This window comes from Bactrocera dorsalis, chromosome 5 (assembly GCF_023373825.1).
Source record: "Bactrocera dorsalis isolate Fly_Bdor chromosome 5, ASM2337382v1, whole genome shotgun sequence".
NCBI classification, from domain to species: Eukaryota; Metazoa; Arthropoda; class Insecta; order Diptera; family Tephritidae; genus Bactrocera; species Bactrocera dorsalis.
In genome coordinates, this window is record NC_064307.1 from 32,167,376 (window position 1) to 32,186,919 (window position 19,544).

The 19,544-nt window shown below is 38.2% G+C and overlaps 7 protein-coding genes across 7 annotated transcripts; 3 read left to right on the forward strand and 4 right to left on the reverse strand.

The window, feature by feature from the left end:
- Positions 1-1,154: 1,154 nt before the first annotated feature.
- On the forward strand, positions 1,155-1,833 carry LOC125778751 (A-kinase anchor protein 14-like). The gene is made up of 2 exons (XM_049457928.1): positions 1,155-1,283; positions 1,357-1,833. The coding sequence occupies exons 1-2, from the start codon at positions 1,185-1,187 to the stop codon at positions 1,726-1,728; spliced, it is 471 nt and encodes a 156-aa protein (XP_049313885.1). The 5' UTR covers positions 1,155-1,184; the 3' UTR covers positions 1,729-1,833.
- Positions 1,834-3,613: 1,780 nt separating this feature from the next.
- LOC125778714 (A-kinase anchor protein 14-like) lies at positions 3,614-4,204 on the reverse strand. The gene is made up of 2 exons (XM_049457809.1): positions 4,193-4,204; positions 3,614-4,131 (listed from the first exon to the last, which is right to left on the reverse strand). The coding sequence occupies exons 1-2, from the start codon at positions 4,202-4,204 to the stop codon at positions 3,727-3,729; spliced, it is 417 nt and encodes a 138-aa protein (XP_049313766.1). The 3' UTR covers positions 3,614-3,726.
- Positions 4,205-6,468: 2,264 nt separating this feature from the next.
- LOC125778752 (A-kinase anchor protein 14-like) lies at positions 6,469-7,094 on the forward strand. Its single transcript, XM_049457929.1, has 2 exons — positions 6,469-6,563; positions 6,623-7,094. Exons 1-2 carry the CDS (start codon positions 6,552-6,554, stop codon positions 7,052-7,054), a joined length of 444 nt encoding a protein of 147 aa, XP_049313886.1. The 5' UTR covers positions 6,469-6,551; the 3' UTR covers positions 7,055-7,094.
- Positions 7,095-8,729: 1,635 nt separating this feature from the next.
- On the reverse strand, positions 8,730-9,400 carry LOC105230939 (A-kinase anchor protein 14). Its single transcript, XM_011211987.3, has 2 exons — positions 9,337-9,400; positions 8,730-9,263 (listed from the first exon to the last, which is right to left on the reverse strand). Exons 1-2 carry the CDS (start codon positions 9,346-9,348, stop codon positions 8,838-8,840), a joined length of 438 nt encoding a protein of 145 aa, XP_011210289.2. The 5' UTR covers positions 9,349-9,400; the 3' UTR covers positions 8,730-8,837.
- A 2,791-nt stretch (positions 9,401-12,191) lies between these two features.
- LOC105230972 (A-kinase anchor protein 14-like) lies at positions 12,192-12,789 on the reverse strand. Its single transcript, XM_011212036.4, has 2 exons — positions 12,717-12,789; positions 12,192-12,654 (listed from the first exon to the last, which is right to left on the reverse strand). The coding sequence occupies exons 1-2, from the start codon at positions 12,726-12,728 to the stop codon at positions 12,223-12,225; spliced, it is 444 nt and encodes a 147-aa protein (XP_011210338.2). The 5' UTR covers positions 12,729-12,789; the 3' UTR covers positions 12,192-12,222.
- A 2,649-nt stretch (positions 12,790-15,438) lies between these two features.
- LOC125778749 (A-kinase anchor protein 14-like) lies at positions 15,439-16,179 on the reverse strand. The gene is made up of 2 exons (XM_049457923.1): positions 15,930-16,179; positions 15,439-15,870 (listed from the first exon to the last, which is right to left on the reverse strand). Exons 1-2 carry the CDS (start codon positions 16,164-16,166, stop codon positions 15,439-15,441), a joined length of 669 nt encoding a protein of 222 aa, XP_049313880.1. The 5' UTR covers positions 16,167-16,179.
- Positions 16,180-17,215: 1,036 nt separating this feature from the next.
- On the forward strand, positions 17,216-17,854 carry LOC105230983 (A-kinase anchor protein 14-like). Its single transcript, XM_049457948.1, has 2 exons — positions 17,216-17,342; positions 17,404-17,854. The coding sequence occupies exons 1-2, from the start codon at positions 17,331-17,333 to the stop codon at positions 17,788-17,790; spliced, it is 399 nt and encodes a 132-aa protein (XP_049313905.1). The 5' UTR covers positions 17,216-17,330; the 3' UTR covers positions 17,791-17,854.
- The last annotated feature ends 1,690 nt before the right edge of the window (positions 17,855-19,544 follow it).

Below are 19,544 nucleotides of genomic sequence, written 5' to 3' on the forward strand. Positions count from 1 at the left end.
CTTTTTATCTACGAGAAATCTCTGAACATATTATTTAAATCGAACTACTATGACGAAAAGCTGTCATACAAACTGACTGATCAAAACGGAGATAACAATTTTTGTACCAATTTTGCTGTGGGAATGCAAAAATTTTTTTCTTAGTTTTAGGTAGCTCATGCAGCAAATAAATTGAGTTAGTAATCAGATGTCTGAACAAAACTTATCGTACCTTACTACTTACTAGGTGTGTACGTGCTGTAATTCTCATGTTCATAGCATGATGTTTTAATAGTATCGGGCTATCTATTATTATTATTATGATACTTATATTTAATGTGATAACATTATATAATATAAATCTATAGCTTTATATGAATTGTAATCACCTTCTTACCTAACATTTCCATAATCAACACTTTAAAAAGTACCACATTTGACAACAACTAAGTTTACATCATCATACAACTGATAATCCGAACAACAATGAAGATGATCACTTTAAAATCATCATAATATTTAACAGCTTTCCTCCGAAGATGATGCGAATAGGAATGGATTCGTATAATCATAACGTTAAATAGCGATACCTGCAGATAACATTTTAGCAGAAACTTGAAGCAAGGCTCCCGATACGGCTTTCATGTCTCATTTTGGTTTAATTTGTTAGAATGGGTCCTGCTCAAAATGCTCTTCATTACCATTTGTTATCATACACAAATGGCAATTCAATGTTTAATTCGTTTGAAAAGTATTATTTTTATAATATTGTGCGTATCAAAGTTAGATTGCCAATAAACAAACATGTAATTGAAAACAAAAAAGTCAAAACATTAAAATGTTTACTTCCCTTAAATGCATTTAATTAATAAAGCACCTGAATAGAATCATATTTACCATTTAACTCCATTAATAACTCTGAGAGCAAATGGTATAACGCCTCCCAACATACATAGACCTAGGTCAATTAGCTTCCCGTACGCATAAAGAGTAAAGTATGGAAACCGGTTAATTTTTAACCCACCTGTACTTTACCAGCCGACAAAACACATACGAGTACATAGCTGAGTGATAAGCATAGATTTGACGTTTCTACTCCATCGTATTCATTAGTTTTCTTATTGACGCAGTTTTCTCACATTACCAACAACAAATAAACTAAGATAACCAATTTGATTGATGTTGGGCTTGGTGCTAAGCGGCAAATGGTTTTGTATAAAAAGGCTGAGCAGATCCAACAAAATCGTCAGTTTCCATTTAACTGTCAACCAAGCAACCAAACAAAACTCAAAATGTTCAAATACGTAAGTAGACTGCAGCTCATCTATTTCATATTATCGAAATCTATTAACTGTCGTAATGTCTATGAAAATATAGGTCGCATTCTTCGCCCTCCTTGCTGTTGCTGCTGCCAAGCCTGGTCTGCTCGCTGAGACACACACAATCGTTCAACCAGCTGTGGTTGCTAAAACTGCCTATGTCGATACTAGCGCATCCTCGGCCATAACTCACCAGAGCCATGTGAATCTCGTCAGGAAGGTGCCAGTTGTTCCAGTCGTCCACGCCGCACCCGTCGTACATGCCGCCCCCGTCTTGAAGACCATCTCCGCTCCAGTAGTGCACGCTGCTCCTGTGGTCCACGCCGCTCCAATAGTGCATGCTGCCCCAGTTGTACACTCCGTCGTCCACACAGCCCCTCTTGTTAAAACTGTAGTCTCATCTCCTTTGACCTATAGCATCCACCATTAATAAAATAACCTGAATGTGATTTAAAAAATCGAACGGTTTTCAATTGTTAAAAAGTTATTAAAATAATATAAATAGGAATTTAAAAATATATCAATGATATTTCTCTAAAAATGTGGATTTCTATTATATTTTACTTATTGCTTTCAATCGTCAAAAATCAAGATGACCAGTTATGCTCTTCAGCAAAATATGTACTTTAGTTACTTACATCTTGCATTTATCATATTTAGGATATACAGATGTAATCTTGTAATGATCATATAGCTTCTGATTGAATTTGACTCAGATCTTTCCTTTTACGCTCCAACCGAATCGCTTATTATTTTTTCCAAGATTTTGTTTTCCAATAGAATCGTCCACTTTATCACGAATACAAGTACATGAGTGGCATGAGGCGTTCATGCGAGTCATCCATGTACTTCTCTTAATTACGATAACAACGAAAAAGTTAAGGAAACAGTACTGGGAAATCGAGATATTGGGATCAGAAAGATAGTAGAGAATCTCAACATATCTTATAGATTGACTCAACAGATTTTTGGTTACTTCTTTGGGTATGAATCGTATGAATCGTGTCAATGCCAACCGGAAGGCCTGCAAAAAGAGATGATTGAAAAAAAAGATGATTGACAACGTTACTGAGAGCCTTACATTCATCACACATCATTGCTCATGACGAGACCTACGCCTATATGACATCAAAATTGTTCAACAATCTCCAAAATTAGGCCGACACCGAATAAATCACGTCAAAGGCTGTCAAAAATCAAGGTCATACCTATTCTTTTTTTTGAATGCCGTGGAGTGGTTTACGGGGAATTCATTCCAGAAGGTCAAACGGTGGATAAGTTTGACCGATTTAAGCTATCTACTCGGTCAATTCGTCGATTAGATTAGTGAGCAGAAAATACTTGAATTTTTCAGCACTATAAGGCTCCGTCACATTCTACAATGGATGTGACTGATTTTGTGGCCGAATACGTAACGACAGCTATCGTTCAGTCACCGAAATCGCCAGACTTGGCTTCCACTGACTTTTTTCTGTTTTCGAAACTGAAAGATTCACTTCGGTGAATGCACCATGAATCAATTTAAGCCATTTGCTTAAGGCTTTAACCCTGCCGAGGCTTATGACAAGTGTATGGAAAATTGGATTCAGAGTTAGCAAGCTTACATAGACTCAGGTTTGTATTAAAATAGTGTATACTACATTTCCAAAAAAATGCTACAAAACTTTCTTAGTTATAGTTCGCTTCTTAAAATGAGAGTTTTCGAAGCTTCAAAACTACTACAGTATTTCTGTGCCAGCGGTTTTAAAATTCTCTGAATCCGCTTCACAGCCTGAATAAATTAAGGAGAGTTCGAATTCCGAAGAGTTCATCTAAAGCTAACTTTACTTGACGCCTAACACAATCAGGAGCCGAATATTATAAATTAAATTCCATTTTGGCAGAACTTATGGAATTCTATAAAATTGAGATCCGGGTTTGTTAGGAAATATAATTTATGAAGTTTACTGCTAATCAACATGATACATAGTTACGTGTTCTTTCCGATCGTAAAGGTTCAAAGAACAGAGTATTAAGGCTTTTATCCGTGGTTACCACAACCAAAGATTACTATTGTAATCGCATATGTAAGGTAAATATCTAGGCATCCTTATACCTCAGGTAAGGTTTCATTTTCAAAATGCCATTAAAAACAATCACATAAAACTTATGCCGTTATCGAAATTGGAAAGAAACAACATTTTATATTAATAAATCATTAGATCAATTTCCTGAACGAAAAGGTATAAGAACCTAAAGATTGCAGTTCTAAGCTTCGTCGTGTAATCTCCTTTTTTATGTGTCATCAGTCAAATGCCTCATCAGACGTCATCTTACGAAACAAGAATGCAGCGTAGATAAAAACTCCGTGGAAATAAAATTTAATATTGGATTTTATATTTATTTTAACAATCACAAGGTATACCACAATAAAAAGCAGTTAATAAATTTAGTGGTGAACAACGTGGGCAACGGGAGCAGCATGAACCACTGGCACCACAGGGGCAACAACCGACTTTACAACCGGAACATGATGAACTACCGGTGCAGAATAGGTCTTCACTACTGGAACTACGGGAGCAGCATGAACTACGGGGACGACTGGAGCAACAGTCTTGACTACTGGAACTACAGGAGCAGCGTAGGACTTCACAACTGGTGCAACATGAACCACAGGCGCCACGGCTTTCACGATAGGCGTAACAATGTGGGCGTTATTGTGCACTTGGGTGATGCTCTGGTGGGAGGTGGCAGATGGAACGGTGTGTACAACGGCACCAACTTTGGCCACAACGGGTTGAGCGATGAAACCGGGAGCAGCGGTGGCGATGGCGAAGAGAGCGGCGAAGGTAATCTGGAATGATTTTCAATATAATTTTAAATTTTATCGTAACTTAATCACTTCGTGCTCTTACGTATTTGTACATGTTGCAGCTGTTGTTTAGTTTGAGATATGGAATCTAACTGATAAATTACCATTGAATTCATGCGAAATTTATACTGTGCAAATCAGTATGAAATCCAAGAGAATAATACATAATTGGCAATGTGACATTGATTTGACACTTCAATAATTCACTAACCTGTTTAGGTCACTCGCATTTCTATTGTGACTAGGGGGCACTCATGCTAAAAGTGCTTGGTCAGTGCATACAAATATAAACACTTCATTAGTGATTTGTACTGTTTGACATACTACTGAATTACGGGTAAAAATGTGCACTGAAAATATTGTCAGAAAATTTAATTGAATAGTTTCTAACTACTGTTATTTACACTGCGCTGCCAAGAGAGCTTAAAGTTCCATAGCTCAACCTCCGAATTGCTGAGTATCTTCATAAATAATATTCCCTTTCTCGAGCCACATATCGACAGTTACCTAACAACCAAACCGAAAACAGTAGCTATTTGCGACTTATCAAACTTTAGAGAGCAGTGAATCGAACAAATCAGTTCTTCAAACAAACAAATTTCAGTAACCTCTTATAACGGGTGATTTTTTTGAGGTTAGGATTTTCATGCATTAGTATTTGACAGATCACGTGGGATTTCAGACATGGTGTCAAAGAGAAAGATGCTCAGTATGCTTTGACATTTCATCATGAATAGACTTACTAACGAGCAACGCTTGCAAATCATTGAATTTTATTACCAAAATCAGTGTTCGGTTCGAAATGTGTTTCGCGCGCGTGTTTTGTTCAGCGATGAGGCTCATTTCTGGTTGAATGGCTACGTAAATAAGCAAAATTGCCGCATTTGGGGTGAAGAGCAACCAGAAGCCGTTCAAGAACTGCCCATGCATCCCGAAAAATGCACTGTTTGGTGTGGTTTGTACGCTGGTGGAATCATTGGACCGTATTTTTTCAAAGATGCTGTTGGACGCAACGTTACGGTGAATGGCGATCGCTATCGTTCGATGCTAACAAACTTTTTGTTGCCAAAAATGGAAGAACTGAACTTGGTTGACATGTGGTTTCAACAAGATGGCGCTACATGCCACACAGCTCGCGATTCTATGGCCATTTTGAGGGAAAACTTCGGACAACAATTCATCTCAAGAAATGGGCCCGTAAGTTGGCCACCAAGATCATGCGATTTAACGCCTTTAGACTATTTTTGTGGGGCTACGTCAAGTCTAAAGTCTACAGAAATAAGCCAGCAACTATTCCAGCTTTGGAAGACAACATTTCCGAAGAAATTCGGGCTATTCCGGCCGAAATGCTCGAAAAAGTTGCCCAAAATTGGACTTTCCGAATGGACCACCTAAGACGCAGCCGCGGTCAACATTTAAATGAAATTATCTTCAAAAAGTAAATGTCATGAACCAATCTAACGTTTCAAATAAAGAACCGATGAGATTTTGCAAATTTTATGCGTTTTTTTTTTTTTAAAAAAGTTATCAAGCTCTTAAAAAATCACCCTTTAATACTCGCACTTTTTGGAGAAAAATACGTGTAGACCAGTGTAGATCAAATGAATCAATAATTTATAACTGTTATTGCAATGAATTGATATTTTAATATAATTCACAAAGGAATGAAATGAAGTGGCCAAAGACCCGAAAATTTGTTTTTAGAATTAAGTGTAATCGCAATGAACTTTATTTATTTTCCTCAACTGATACATTGATGCTATTTTTATAAAACGAGTACTATTTTTATTTCGATAACAACAAACTTGTGTTTAACACACAATTAACCTTGTATTTCTCAAAAAGTTTGGCATAAAAATTTTTCGAATTGCGGGCGTCTCAGGTTCGTCTAGAGCATGTTCTGCTTGATAATCCATCACTGTCAGCCAGTGTCTTCTTATTCTACGCTACGATATTTACTTCTCTTGCTTGTTTACTCTTTTTACTTATGGAAACTGCTGAGGCCGCGACTTGTTGCTAATACGCTTTGAAAAGGGTGTAGCGTCTGAAGCGCATGCGCTGACAATCACGCTGGATTATTGCTCGGAATAATGTTGCACAAAATAGCACAACGCAAAAACTGGTTGTTTGTGGTTGCTTAATGTTTGTCTAGTAAAAATATTCAAGTTCAATGCCGGCCATGCAAGCATTGATATTTGCAACAGATTTAAGCAAATATACCGTTGAAAATAATCAAAAACAAAAAAACAAGTGAAATAATATTTAGTAAGCTGGTTATTAATTTTTTTCATAATTTTGAGGTGCAAAAAATTACTTATAAATATGCTGCGAGAAACATAGAAAGATATCAGTTTCCAAAAAGTTTTCTTGCAGCAAACAGTTACAAGCACCAAACGAGCAAAATGTTCAAATATGTAAGATATAATTATTTGTGGACTAAGAAATGTGATAATAATCAATCTTTCCAACACAGATTACCTTCGCCGCTCTCTTCGCATTCGCCACCGCTGCTCCCGGTTTCATCGCTCAACCCGTTGTAGCCAAAGTTGGTGCCGTTGTACACACCGTTCCATCTGCCACCTCCCACCAAAGCATCACTCAAGTGCACAATAATGCCCATATTGTTACACCTCTCGTGAAAGCCGTGGCTCCAGTGGTTCATGTTGCTCCAGTTGTGAAGACCTACTCTGCACCTGTCGTTCCAGTAGTCAAAACTGTTGCTCCAGTCGTCCCCGTAGTTCATGCTGCTCCCGTAGTTCCAGTTATGAAGACTTACTCCACCCCGATGGTTCATCATGTTCCGGTTGTGAAGTCAGTTGTTGCCCCCGTGGTGCCAGTAGTTCATGCCGCACCTGTTGTGAAGACTGTTGTTGCAGCCCCTGTTGCTCACTTTGTTCATCACTAATTGTACTGTGATCTTAGAGTTGTTGAATAAATATATAAGATTTTAATCATGAATTCACTTAGAACTTTATAATTTCTTGAAATGTTAAATATTATACTCCAATAACTGGCAGTAATATAAGAGGGAGTAATATAATATAATTGAAATTTGGATGAAAGATTTTCTTTTCCATTACAACTATTTCAAAAACAAAAATCGGGAAATTTTAATTTTTTTTGTAAAAATGTCGCCCGAAAATCCAATTTTCAGTTTTTTTCCTTCGTTCAAGTTCTAAATTAAGATTTGAACTATTTTTTCACTTTAGATGATCCCATTAGTAGTTATCCTGCCATCGCGGGCGCATGTTTTTTCCGAGGAGTCACCGGAAATGGCGTCGCAATAGCCGAGTTCAATATATTTTTTTTCCAAAAATATCAGAATTTCTTTATTAGTAGTGTATGCTTGTAGCAATAAAAAATTCTTAAATTTTTGGAAAAAATACTGTTTTTTACCCGAGAAGACTCATGTAACCCCTTAAAGATGCGTGAAATAACTGAGACTGTGGGCATTTGTAAAACCGTGCGCTTATAGTTTGCATGAAATATTGAACCTGAGAGTTTTCGGCGCGATGGGACTCACGTTTACTCACTTCAGACAACAAGCACATTTTTGAGACCATAAAAGAAAAAGATATTTTGAAGGAAAACAAGAAAAATTTGGTTGTTTGGACTTTACAATAAGATATGTCGCGTATCAACCGTGGTTTCAGTGCATACTTATCTTGTTGCTCGCGTGGTTCACCATTAAACTTATTAATCGGTAAACCTTAAGACCAATAAAATGAACATAAAACACAGTACTAAACTTAACTTCAATGAATTATACTATATACTATATATGCACCGAGTTCTTATAAACTGAATTCTAAGTTTCTTTAGATATTAAGACATTCTTTGAATCTCGTTGATTATTTTTTGTGACTACACACAAATTGTAATACACACACTGTTCTGTAGAGAAAACATATATGTAGAAGTATACAGTATTCCTAACGTTTCCCAAACGGCAACTTGAAAGAAAATGTGAGACCCAAACTTAGAACCTGAAACGCCAAATTTCGTTTGATTGGGTGATTGTATAAAAGTTTTTCTTTAGCTTGGTCAGGAATTGTGGCCAAACATACTAGGTGTGAGGTAGTGTGTAGCTTACACCTATCCAATAGATCATCTTTGCTTTTACGGCTTTTAACATCCTCAGTTGGTTGGTGACTTTTAGGGATGTCGTGAAATGAGATGACATCTCTTGAACGCTTATGACTACTTCGTATGTCATGCATTGCATTTCAAGTGTCCAAAAATAGATCGGTTGTTTTTTGGTAATAATTACTTCTTTTTTTATGGGGAAACACATTCAATTTTTAAAATTTCGTTTTAAAACGTTGAGATAATTAACCGTTTTACAAAATTATCTATACTTCTTATAGTCTGTATGACATCTTTGAAAGGGAATCGAAAACTTATATGCTCATTTTATGATCCAATCACAGATACTTTTAATCACATAATCATCACACATACGATATTGGAATTATAGTATTGTTTCTAATAGATTCGTCAATATAAAATATGCCTTCTGAAGTAGAGAATCACCAAAGGTAAGAGGTATAAACCAATACACTCTGTACTATTAAAAATATGGAAATTTCGTTAGTATTTTTATAAAATCGTCTTTTTATTATTTAACTATTTTGTTAACATTTTTGTGCCATTGTATTTCTCATAACACTTTTAGTTTACATATTTTTCTAATGGTGAATGCTGTAGGCCAATGGAGATGAGACTACAGTTTTGACTAGAGGAGCTGAATGGACCACAGAGTGGACTACTGGAGCAGCATGGACGACAGGAGCTGAGTGAACCACAGGAACCGAGTGAACTACAGGAGCAGCGTGGACGACTGGAGCTGAGTGAACCACAGGGGCTGCATGCACGACTGGAGCGGAGATGGTCTTCAAGACGGGGGCTGCATGTACGACGGGTGCGGCGTGGACGACTGGTACAACTGGCACCTTCCGGACTAAGTTCACGTGGCTCTGGTGAGTTATGGCCGAGGATGCGCTAGTATCGACATAGGCAGTTTTAGCAACCACAGCTGGTTGGACGATGGTGTGTGTCTCAGCGAGCAGACCGGGCTTGGCAGCAGCAACAGCGAGGAGGGCGAAGAATGCGACCTATATTTTTATAGACATTACGACAGTTAATAGATTTTGATAACATGAAATAGATGAGGTACAGTCAACTTACGTATTTGAACATTTTGAGTTTTGATTGGTGCTTGGTTGACAGTTAAATGGAAACTGATTATTTTGTCGGATTCGCTTAGCCTTTTTATACAAAACCATTTGCCGCTTAGCACCAAGCCCAACATCAATCAAATTGGTTATCTTAGTTTATTTGTTGTTGGTAATGAGAGAAGAAAAGTGCACGATCAAAAGCTAATTCAATTGTGTGGAGTAATTGTAAATTAAAGAGCAACCGGTTTCTATATTTCGAACTTTATTTTTATACGCACACTTTGAATGAGTGGACAGCGGATGGAAATCTAACTGACCTATGTCTATGCATGTTGGCGTTGGATCATTCGTTATTATAAGTTCATGTCATATGTGTGTTGTATATTATTGCTCTCAACCTACTCAGAAGCCACACATTTTGCATTATCTCAAATAACCTAGATGAGGAAATGGCTATTTCAAGTGTAATCACCTCCAATTCCTAGATGCACAGCAGTATTCCTGAGGGCTGCTTAATAAGTGCAAAGTCTTTCCGTTTTTTTTGTGGGGGAATGATTTTATGAATATACAATTTGAAGTTACATCTCCTTATTATGATCCCCAGAGTATTTGTAGTAATTTGCCCACTAAAATAGGCAACAATACAGCATCGACTCATATTTCGGGTGAGTTTTTAATTTTTTTATAATATAAAAAAGTAGTTTCTAAATGAATGAAATTGTCCTCCCGCCCTTTCTAACTCACACCGCGAGTGATCCTTGAACAGAAGAAGAAAGTCATCCGCATAAGCTCAACACTTACAGAGTGGCTTGAGCTGCCCAAGCAGAGAGTCCATCATGAGATTCCGGATATATGAACACAGATGGAACCCTGCAGACAGCCACGAAACTCCTCCAGTCGGTGCATCACTCGATCCCAGCTTAGGTTGTCAAATGCCGCCTTGAAGCCAACATGTCCTTGACAACATTTTGAACAAAGAACCATACACCCTCTATACTGCGTCCTTTCCTGAGTCCATACTGCCTATTCGACCACATACTCCGCATTAGCTCCTGCAGACATAACTATTTCCAGCACTTTTCCAAGTACAGATACTGATGTCCCGATAAGAACGAGGTTCGCTCCTGATCTTATCAGGGGACTTCAGGAGAGGAACAGCCCTAGCCCTTTTTCACTCGCGTGGAAAGTATTCCTCCCAGAGGCACTTATTATAAATGGCCTCCAGGTGTTCCAGAATGAATTTCCACAAGCTTTTGCACATCCCTCCGCTCAAACCATTAATACCTGGGGACTACTCACACCTAACCAGGCCAAAGGCGTACTCCAACTCCTATCATCCAATGCTTAAGCTGTCTGTACCTCCACCCTGGGAAAGAATGCCCCTAGCAGAACCCCCGCCAGGGGGGATAACAGGGTGTCACCAACGCGAAGAGAGGTGATATTCTCTCCCTTACGACCTTAGTACAGAGCGAGATGGATAAGCACCCGAATGAATCCACACCACATAATCGAGTCATATTCCTGGCAACTGTGAAGCAGATGAACTAGCGAGAGCAGACTCCGCAGAGGAGAGAATATATAATACAAATATTCCTCTTGAAACTTGTATCAACATTGACATTTGATTGACAAACGTGTAAAAATGAAATGCGGTGGACAAAATGCCGACTCTTAAGATTCAAAAGAAATGACATAAGAACTCCAGTAGGAGTATTAACATGTCTTATGGAAAAACACGCAGAGACTTCACTTATTTGTTATGAAGAGCAAAGGTCCCATCAGGATCGAGAAGGACCTTTCCGAGCCGTCCGATATCAAACGAGGTTTCAAACAAGGCGGCTCCCTATCATGCGGCTTCTTCAGTCTAATCCTGGAAAAATAATTCGTGCTGTACCGTCTTTTACAATAGTGGACAGCTACTGGCGTACGTATCATTAGTCACAACAACCATGCAGCTAGAAGAATTAGCGAAGAAAATGGGTCTAGTAGTGAATGATGGCAAGGTGAAATATCCCCTATAATCAAACAAACAGTCATCGTACTCGCGACTTGGTTTCCACGTCAATGCTAAGAGTCATAACTTCGAAGTCGTAGATAATTTCGTCTATCTTGAAACTAGCAACAACAATGCTAGCCTCGAAATTCGACGCAGAATAACTCTTGCTTACATGTGCTACTTCGGACTGAGCAATTGAGAAGTAAAGTTCTCTCTCGACGAACTAAGACCAAACTCTACAAGTAACTCAGAGCAGAGGAATAGGAAGACCTCCATTGGAGACAAACTACGCAAATAAAATGAAGTTCGATCTCCATATATCAATTAGGTCGTGATTTTTTTATATTGAACCAATGGACTCATGACGCGTTTCTCAAAGAGGATTTGTCAGTCTCGCAGGCAGAAAAACATCACAGGAAGCCAAATCTGACTGTTCGAATGTTTCGTAATCGGTCAAAATCATGCTAAGTGATGACGGCGCATTCAGGTCGTTTGAGGCGAGTCTTGCATTGACGCGGTATTTTAGATATGAACATTGACCAAAATGTGCTGAGTACGTCCATAAGATATTCTGAGATGCTCTATAATCTCTTTGATGCTAACACAATGATTTTCAAGCACTGCTTTTTTAACATTTTGGGTGTTATATTCATTAACAGAGATTGGAAAACATATTTATCGATTCACTTTGCTCGTGCAACTCAAATGAACCAGTACGATTCACATTTGATCTTGAGTTAATGCTTGAATAATCAGGATTCTCTAGCCACTAAAAAAGTTCTAAATCCTGGTGGACCTTAAAAAAGTACCAAGTTTAGAAACAATTCTCTTTTGATTCTTCTAAAACTTCAATAACTTTTATTCGCTACTTTTTAACTCAATTCGTTTTTATATGTACAATTAATGGTGGACGAAGTGGGCAACAGGAGCAGCAAAAACCGATTTTACAACTGGAGTAGCGTGAACCACAGGCACCACGGGAGCAACTACAGACTTCACGACTGGGACATGATGAACCACCGGGGCGGCGTAAGTCTTTACTACAGGAACTACGGGAGCAGCATGAACTACGGGGACGACTGGAGCCACAGTTTTGACTACTGGAACTACAGGAGCAGAGTAGGTCTTCACAACTGGAGCAACATGAACCACAGGCGCCACGGCTTTCACAACAGGTGTTACAATGTGAGCGTTATTGTGCACTTGGGTGATGCTTTGGTGGGAGGTGGCAGATGGAACGGTGTGTACAATGGCACCTACTTTGGCTACAACGGGTTGAGCGATGAAACCAGGAGCAGCGGTGGCGATGGCGAAGAGGGTGGCGAAGGTAATCTAAAATGGGAGTATTATTGTACAATATATAGTATTTCTATTCAATAAATTAGTGGTCTTACGTATTTGAACATGTTGCTGTTGCTAATGTTGTGGTGCCTGTTGCTACTGTTTAAAGTGTGGAAATGGATTGGTGATATCTCAATAAATGTTTGTGTTATTTATAGTACCGAAAAGTAATCAGAGTTGTGTTTTAGGTAATCGCAGTTGACTGGAGCAATGAACTTGAACTTTAAATTTGCAAAACAAATTTGAAAAGTCAACAATATGCAATTACTTAAATGTCAACAAATGCAGACTAATGAAAAGAGCAGCGTTAAATACAAAACTGGTTCACTTCTTGTGTGTTTTATGTTTGAATTGAATTGATTGAATTGATTTAATTTTCATTCAGTAACTGACCAAGCAATACTCATTTCAGATTTATCGAAAACTTTTGGTTAATGATTTTTAACATAATCACAGTGCAGAAAGCCTTTTAAAATAATGACTTGACGAAAGTTTAAAACTCTAACGTCATTTCAAGAAGCTAATGCTAAGCATAATTACTCTCTTTTATTAGTATAACAACACTAGTTGGATAGATCATATTAATTGTTTTACTGCAGCCCACATAAATTTTTCTAACATTGAGTTGTTATTATTTCAGTATTTAGTGATATATTTTTTTAGGATAGAGTCATGTGTAGATCCTCGCAACATGTGTAGAAGTGCACGTAAGTGAGGAAAGTTCTCTGATCGCCATTCACGTGGAAGAGGCCAGAAACGATTCTTTTACATATGGCTCAAGCGGCTCACGACTTCCGGTCTTTGACCTAGCATCCTCTGGGTAGCCTAGCAGCATCCGTTTGAATATGAGCTAAAGTGAGAAGGTGAAACATCCCCTACATAGGGTTGTGCGCTGGGTTTGGGACCCGCCACGTAAAATACGCACCCAATGAAAAAGAGCAGCAAGCCATGATCGTTATCAAAAGGGGAATATCTTTTGATAACGACCATGGCAAATGAATTAAGGACTACGATTTTAGGGCATGCACCTGGAATGTCCGATTCCTTAATTGGGAAGGTGCCGCTGCCCAGCTGGTTGATATCCTCTTGAAAGTTCCCCAATCGATGACGATGGAGCAGACGTTCCATTGTTCGACCATGATGAAGTTCGAATAGCAATCACCCGTCTGAAGAACAACAGCAGCGGGGCCGATGGATTGTCGGCCGAGCTATTCAAACACGGCAGCAAAGAACTGATAAGAAGCATGCATCAGCTTCTTTGTAAAATATGGTCGGACGAATGCATGCCTAACGATTGGAATTGAAGTGGGCTATGCCCAATCCACAAAAAGGAGGACCCCACAATCTGCGACAACTGCCGTAAGATAAGCCTACCTAACATCGCGTATAAGGTCCTATCGAGCATATTGTGTGAAATATTAAAGCCTACCGTCAACAAACTGATTGGACCTTAACAGTGTGGCTCTGGACCTGGGAATTCAACAACTGACCACATATTCACCATGCGCCAAATCTTAGAAAATACCCATGAAATGAGAATCGATAAATACCACTTCTTCGTCGATTTGAAAAGTTGCCTTTTACACACGAAAAGGAGCTGCCTTTATGCCGCGATGTCTGAATTTGGTATCCCCGCAAAACTAATACGACTGTGTAAACAGACATTGAGCAGCACCAAAAGCTCCGTGAGGATCGTGGCTCGATTCGATGGTGCATTATCATCGTGTAAAATCCATGAATTGTTCTACAATTCCAGCCGTTTTCGACGGATGTTTTCATGCAAATGCCTCAATATGATTGTAGACTTTTTTGCATGTCAAACTCATAAGTCCATGCGCTTCATGAATGTGGGATCGGAATTCGCACGACCAAGCATGTGCAAAGAGACCTCTTTACGATAATCTTTAAAACAAAAATCAGCCTTATCGGGACGAGGCGAGCAAGAATGCGTTTCATACCGAAAATATCCACCAAAATCATTCAATGAACTCGCGATGTCGAACTCTCTTGCAATCTCTTTAAAACTTGCCTGGCGATTTTTAAGCACCACATCTTTCATTTTTTTAATATTTTCAGCAGTTGAAGAGGATCAAAGTCGTCCAAAACAAGGCATGTCTTCAACAAAATCTCGACCGTTTTTGAACGCTTTCTGCCACTCGTAGGCTTGAATTACCATAAGCCTTTTCTAACATTCGCAACTTTTTATTTTTATCTATTGCAAAAATCGCGAGCACTTCTGAGGTGTACCGACTTAAGCAGCTGCTGTAAACAAACTGGTTGACAGATCACACTCATATTTGGCGTAAAAATTAAGGACAATCCCACCAACTTAGCAAAATACAGTTTATTGAAATACCATTTACTGGGAAATTTAATTATAATTTTTCGCAGCCTTTTTGTCCCAATGTTTCATGCAAGAAGGCAGAAATTATATTGATTTGAAAACTTCCAAATGGAACTTAATAATATCAACCATTAGTTCGGTGAACCCAGGGCGTTTGGACAAAAAACTTTTTATTTTTACTATTCCACCGGCGCTTCTATATTATGTACCTCTACAACACTTAAGAATATGTCTAAGTTCGTTCCTAGTTTGTCACAATCAGGATGATAACCTGCAACATTCCATTTGTTTAATTATGTACTTCATTATTCTTATTACACCAAGTTAAATAAATATTTTATACATAATTCTGAAAAAATTATAAAAGACGAAGGGATTTCATAGATTAAAATCTTATATATTTATTCAACAACTCTAAGATCACAGTATTATTAGTGATGAACAAAGTGGGCGACAGGGGCTGAAAGAACTGTCTTCACAACAGGAGCGGCATGAACTACTGGCACCACTGGGGCAACAGCAGACTTCACCACTGGAACATGATGAACCACCGGGGCGGAGTAAGTCTTCACAACTGGAACTACGGGAGCAGCATGAACCACGGGGACGACTGGAGCCACAGTTTTGACTACTGGAACTACAGGAGCAGCGTAGGTCTTCACAACTGGAGCGACATGAACCACTGGAGCCACAGCTTTCACAACAGGTGTAACAATGTGAGCGTTATTGTGCACTTGAGTGATGCTTTGGTGGGAGGTGGCAGATGGAACGGTGTGTACAACGGCACCTACTTTGGCCACAACGGGTTGAGCGATGAAGCCGGGAGCAGCGGTGGCGAATGCGAAGAGAGCGGCGAAGGTAATCTGTGTTGGAAAGATTGATTATTATCACATTTCATAGTCCACAAATAATTATAACTTACATATTTGAACATTTTGCTCGTTTGGTGCTTGTGACTGTTTACTACAAGAAAACTGTGTGGAAACTGATATCTTTTACTGTTTCTCGCAGCATATTTATAAGAAATTTTTTGCACCTTCAAATTATGAAAAAATTTAACAAGCAGCTTACTAAATATAATTTCACTTGTTTTTTTATTATTTTCATCGGTATATTTGCTTAAGTTTGTTGCAAATATCAATGCTTGCATGGCCGGCATTGAACTTGAAAATTTTTACTAGACAAACATTAAGCAACCACAAACAACCAGTTTTTGCGTTGTGCTATTTAGTGCAACATTATTCTGAGCAATAATCCAGCGTGATTGGCAGCGCATGCGCGGCAGTTGCTACACCCTTTTCAAAGCCTATTAGCAACAAAACGCGGCTCAGTAGTGCCCATAAATAAAAAGAGTAAACAAACAAGAGAAGTGAATATCGGAGCTTAGAATAAGAAAACACTGACTGACAGTGATGGATTATCAAGCAGAACATGCTCTAGACGAACCTTAGACGCCCACAATTTGAGCAATTTTTATGCCAAACTTTTTGAGAAATACAAGGTTAATTGTGTGTTAAAATAAAGTTCGTTGTTATCGAAATAAAAATAGTATTCGGTTTTTAAAAATAGCATCAATACATCAGTATAGGCAAATCAATAAAGTTCATTGTGGTTCCACTTGGTTCGGAAAACAAATTTTCGGGTCTTTGGCCACTTCATTTCATTCGTTTGTGAATTTTATTAAAATATCAACTCATTGCAATAACAGTTATAAATTATTGACTCATTTGATCAACACTGGTCTACACGTATTTTCTTCAAAAGGTGCGTGTATTATAAGAGGTTACTTAAATTTGTTTGTTTGAAGAACTGATTTGTTCGATTCACTGCTCTCTAAAGTTTGACAAGTCGCAAACAGCTACTGCTTCCAGTTTGGTTGTTAGGTAACTGCCGAAATGTGGCTCGAGAAAGGGAAAATTATTTATGAAGATACTCAGCAATTCGGAGGTTGAGCTATGAAACTTTAAGCTCTCTTGGCAGTGCAGTGTAAATAACAGTAGTTAGAAACTATTCAACTAAATTTTCTGACAATATTTTCAGTGCACATTTTTACCCGTAATTCAGTAGTATGTCAAAGTGAAAAAATCGCTAATGAAGTGTTTATATTATGCACTGACCAAGCATTTTTAGTACGTTTGTCCTCCGATCGCATAAAATTGTTAGTGACCTAAACAGGTTGGTGAATTATTGTAGTGTCAAATCAATGTCACATTGGTGGTATTCTGGTGAATTTCGTACCCATTTGCACACTATAAAGTTCGCATGAATTTAATGGTAAATTATCAGTTAGATTCAATACCTCAAACTAAACAACAGCAGCAACATGTTCAAATACGTAAGAGCACGAAGTGATTAAGTTAGGATAAAGTGTAAAATTATATTAAAAATCATTCCAGATTACCTTCGCCGCTCTCTTCGCCATCGCCACCGCTGCGCCCGGTTTCATCGCTCAACCCGTTGTGGCCAAAGTGGGTGCTGTTGTACACACAGTTCCATCTGCCACTTCCCACCAGAGCATCACTCAATTGCACAATAATGCCCATATTGTTACACCTATCGTGAAAGCTGTGGCTCCAGTTGTGAAGACCTACTCTGCTCCTGTAGTTCCAGTAGTCAAAACTGTGGCTCCAGTCGTCCCCGTGGTTCATGCTGCTCCCGTAGTTCCAGTTGTGCAAACCTACTCCGCCCCGGTGGTTCATCATGTTCCAGTTGTGAAGTCAGTTGTTGCGCCCGTTGTACCAGTGGTTCATGCTGCTCCAGTCGCCCACATTGTTCACCATTAATACAACTGCATAATAGTTAATACCCGATATAAATTTTTGAATAAATATTGTTGAAAATTAAGAAACCCAAAACGAAACTTATTCTTAAGTATGATATGTTAAAAACTCATATCGACCTGATCTTTAAAAATAGAAAAATGAGTAGGTCGTTAGGATGCCATTCATTTCCAATTTGAAATTAAACTGTCAAATATAACAAATAGGAATTGATAGATTAGAAAAATATATCGGAAATAATTTGAACAAATAACTCGGTTATACTTGGTAAATTTAATACTAACGTTTTCTCGGTCTAAGCAGACCACAGCAGGATCCGCACTCAAGTCTTTGAAGTTGGCAATCAGCAGCCAAGTATTAAATAACTAAGATCTTGACCAAATAGCTTGAACGAAGCATTCCAATAAATTTTCAAATGTTAAAAAGCTTTCCTTAATGTATGTAAATATCTACTATTTTGTTCTTTTATAAATACCATGAACTTTTTGAGATGTGTCGATCTTGGTTAACGAGTCTTTGGCTCTGAGAAGGCTGGTATTGCATACGTCGAATGTGCGAAATCGAACTATTGATATGCTCACTAAATACCGTCCAAAAATTAAGCAGAAATTTGATATAACGGATCATAATAGGAAGGTAATATATTAAAATAAGCCTGGGTTAAGTTCAATGAATATATCTCACAAATCCATAAAGCCATATCCAGCAAACTTAGTCGAAAAACGTCACTTCAAAATTGTCTTTAAAATAAATTTGACAGTAACGATGGTACGGTAGATTTGCATGTGAGTTAGTGGAAAACTACATTTTATATTTTTACATAAAATATCTATGCAACTACTTCATCTAATTCAACCAAAAATGTTACTTTAACACCTTGAATATGAGCTAAATCAAAAATTTTTTAAAATTAGGTCAGGAACCACTGCCACCATACTGACAAGTCTCGCCTGATCTGGTTTGTATCACACTTCAACTTGATTTCCACCGTATATATCGGTCATATATGTAGATATCGTACGATATTAAGAAAACAAATTATATTGGACATACTGTAGGTTTGACCCGAAAATGATTGCATTTCCCATAAGTATATGTTGCATTCAAATAGTTCCTCCCATTTAGTATATTCTATGCTAAATTGCAAGATTATAAGAAAGACATGCTTCGGTCTGGACGACCTTCGACGTCTTCAACTGATTAAAATATTAAAAAAGTAAAGAATATGGTGCTTGAAAATAGGCAGGCAAATGACATCGCTCGCGAGTCCGTACGAGTGATTTTGGTGGATATTTTGGGTAACAAACGCGTTCTTGTTCTACTCGCCTCGATAAAGTTGAATTCTTTTCAAAAAGAGTTCCGTAAACAGGTCTCTTTGGACACCCTTGATCGTGCAAATTCCGATCCCACATTCACGGAGAACATTATAATTGCCAATGAGGCATGGGTTTATGAGTTTGATATGCAAACAAATCAACAATCATCAGAATGGAGGAAAAAACGAGCCGAAACCGGGCGCTCAAAAATCAAGATGATGCCATTGTTCTTTTTCGATATTCGTGGTTTGGTGCATCATGAATTTGAGAACATCCATCGAAAAGGGACAGAATTGGGGAAAAACAATTCATGGATTTTACACGATCACACCCTTGCATCAAGCCACGATTGTGACCGAATTTTAAGCCAAAAGGGCAATTAATACCATCGATCAACCACCACATTCACCAGATTTGGCGCAATATGATTTCTTCTTGTTT

Bases quoted from the DNA above. Each gene is read 5' to 3' on its own strand.
- LOC125778751 (XM_049457928.1), top strand. From the start codon at position 1,185: ATGGTTTTGTATAAAAAGGCTGAGCAGATCCAACAAAATCGTCAGTTT. The intron at 1,284-1,356 runs GTAAGTAGACTG...ATGAAAATATAG, and splicing joins AACTCAAAATGTTCAAATAC to GTCGCATTCTTCGCCCTCCT.
- LOC125778749 (XM_049457923.1), bottom strand. From the start codon at position 16,166: ATGCCGGCCATGCAAGCATTGATATTTGCAACAAACTTAAGCAAATAT. The intron at 15,871-15,929 runs GTAAGTTATAAT...TTTCCAACACAG, and splicing joins CGAGCAAAATGTTCAAATAT to ATTACCTTCGCCGCTCTCTT.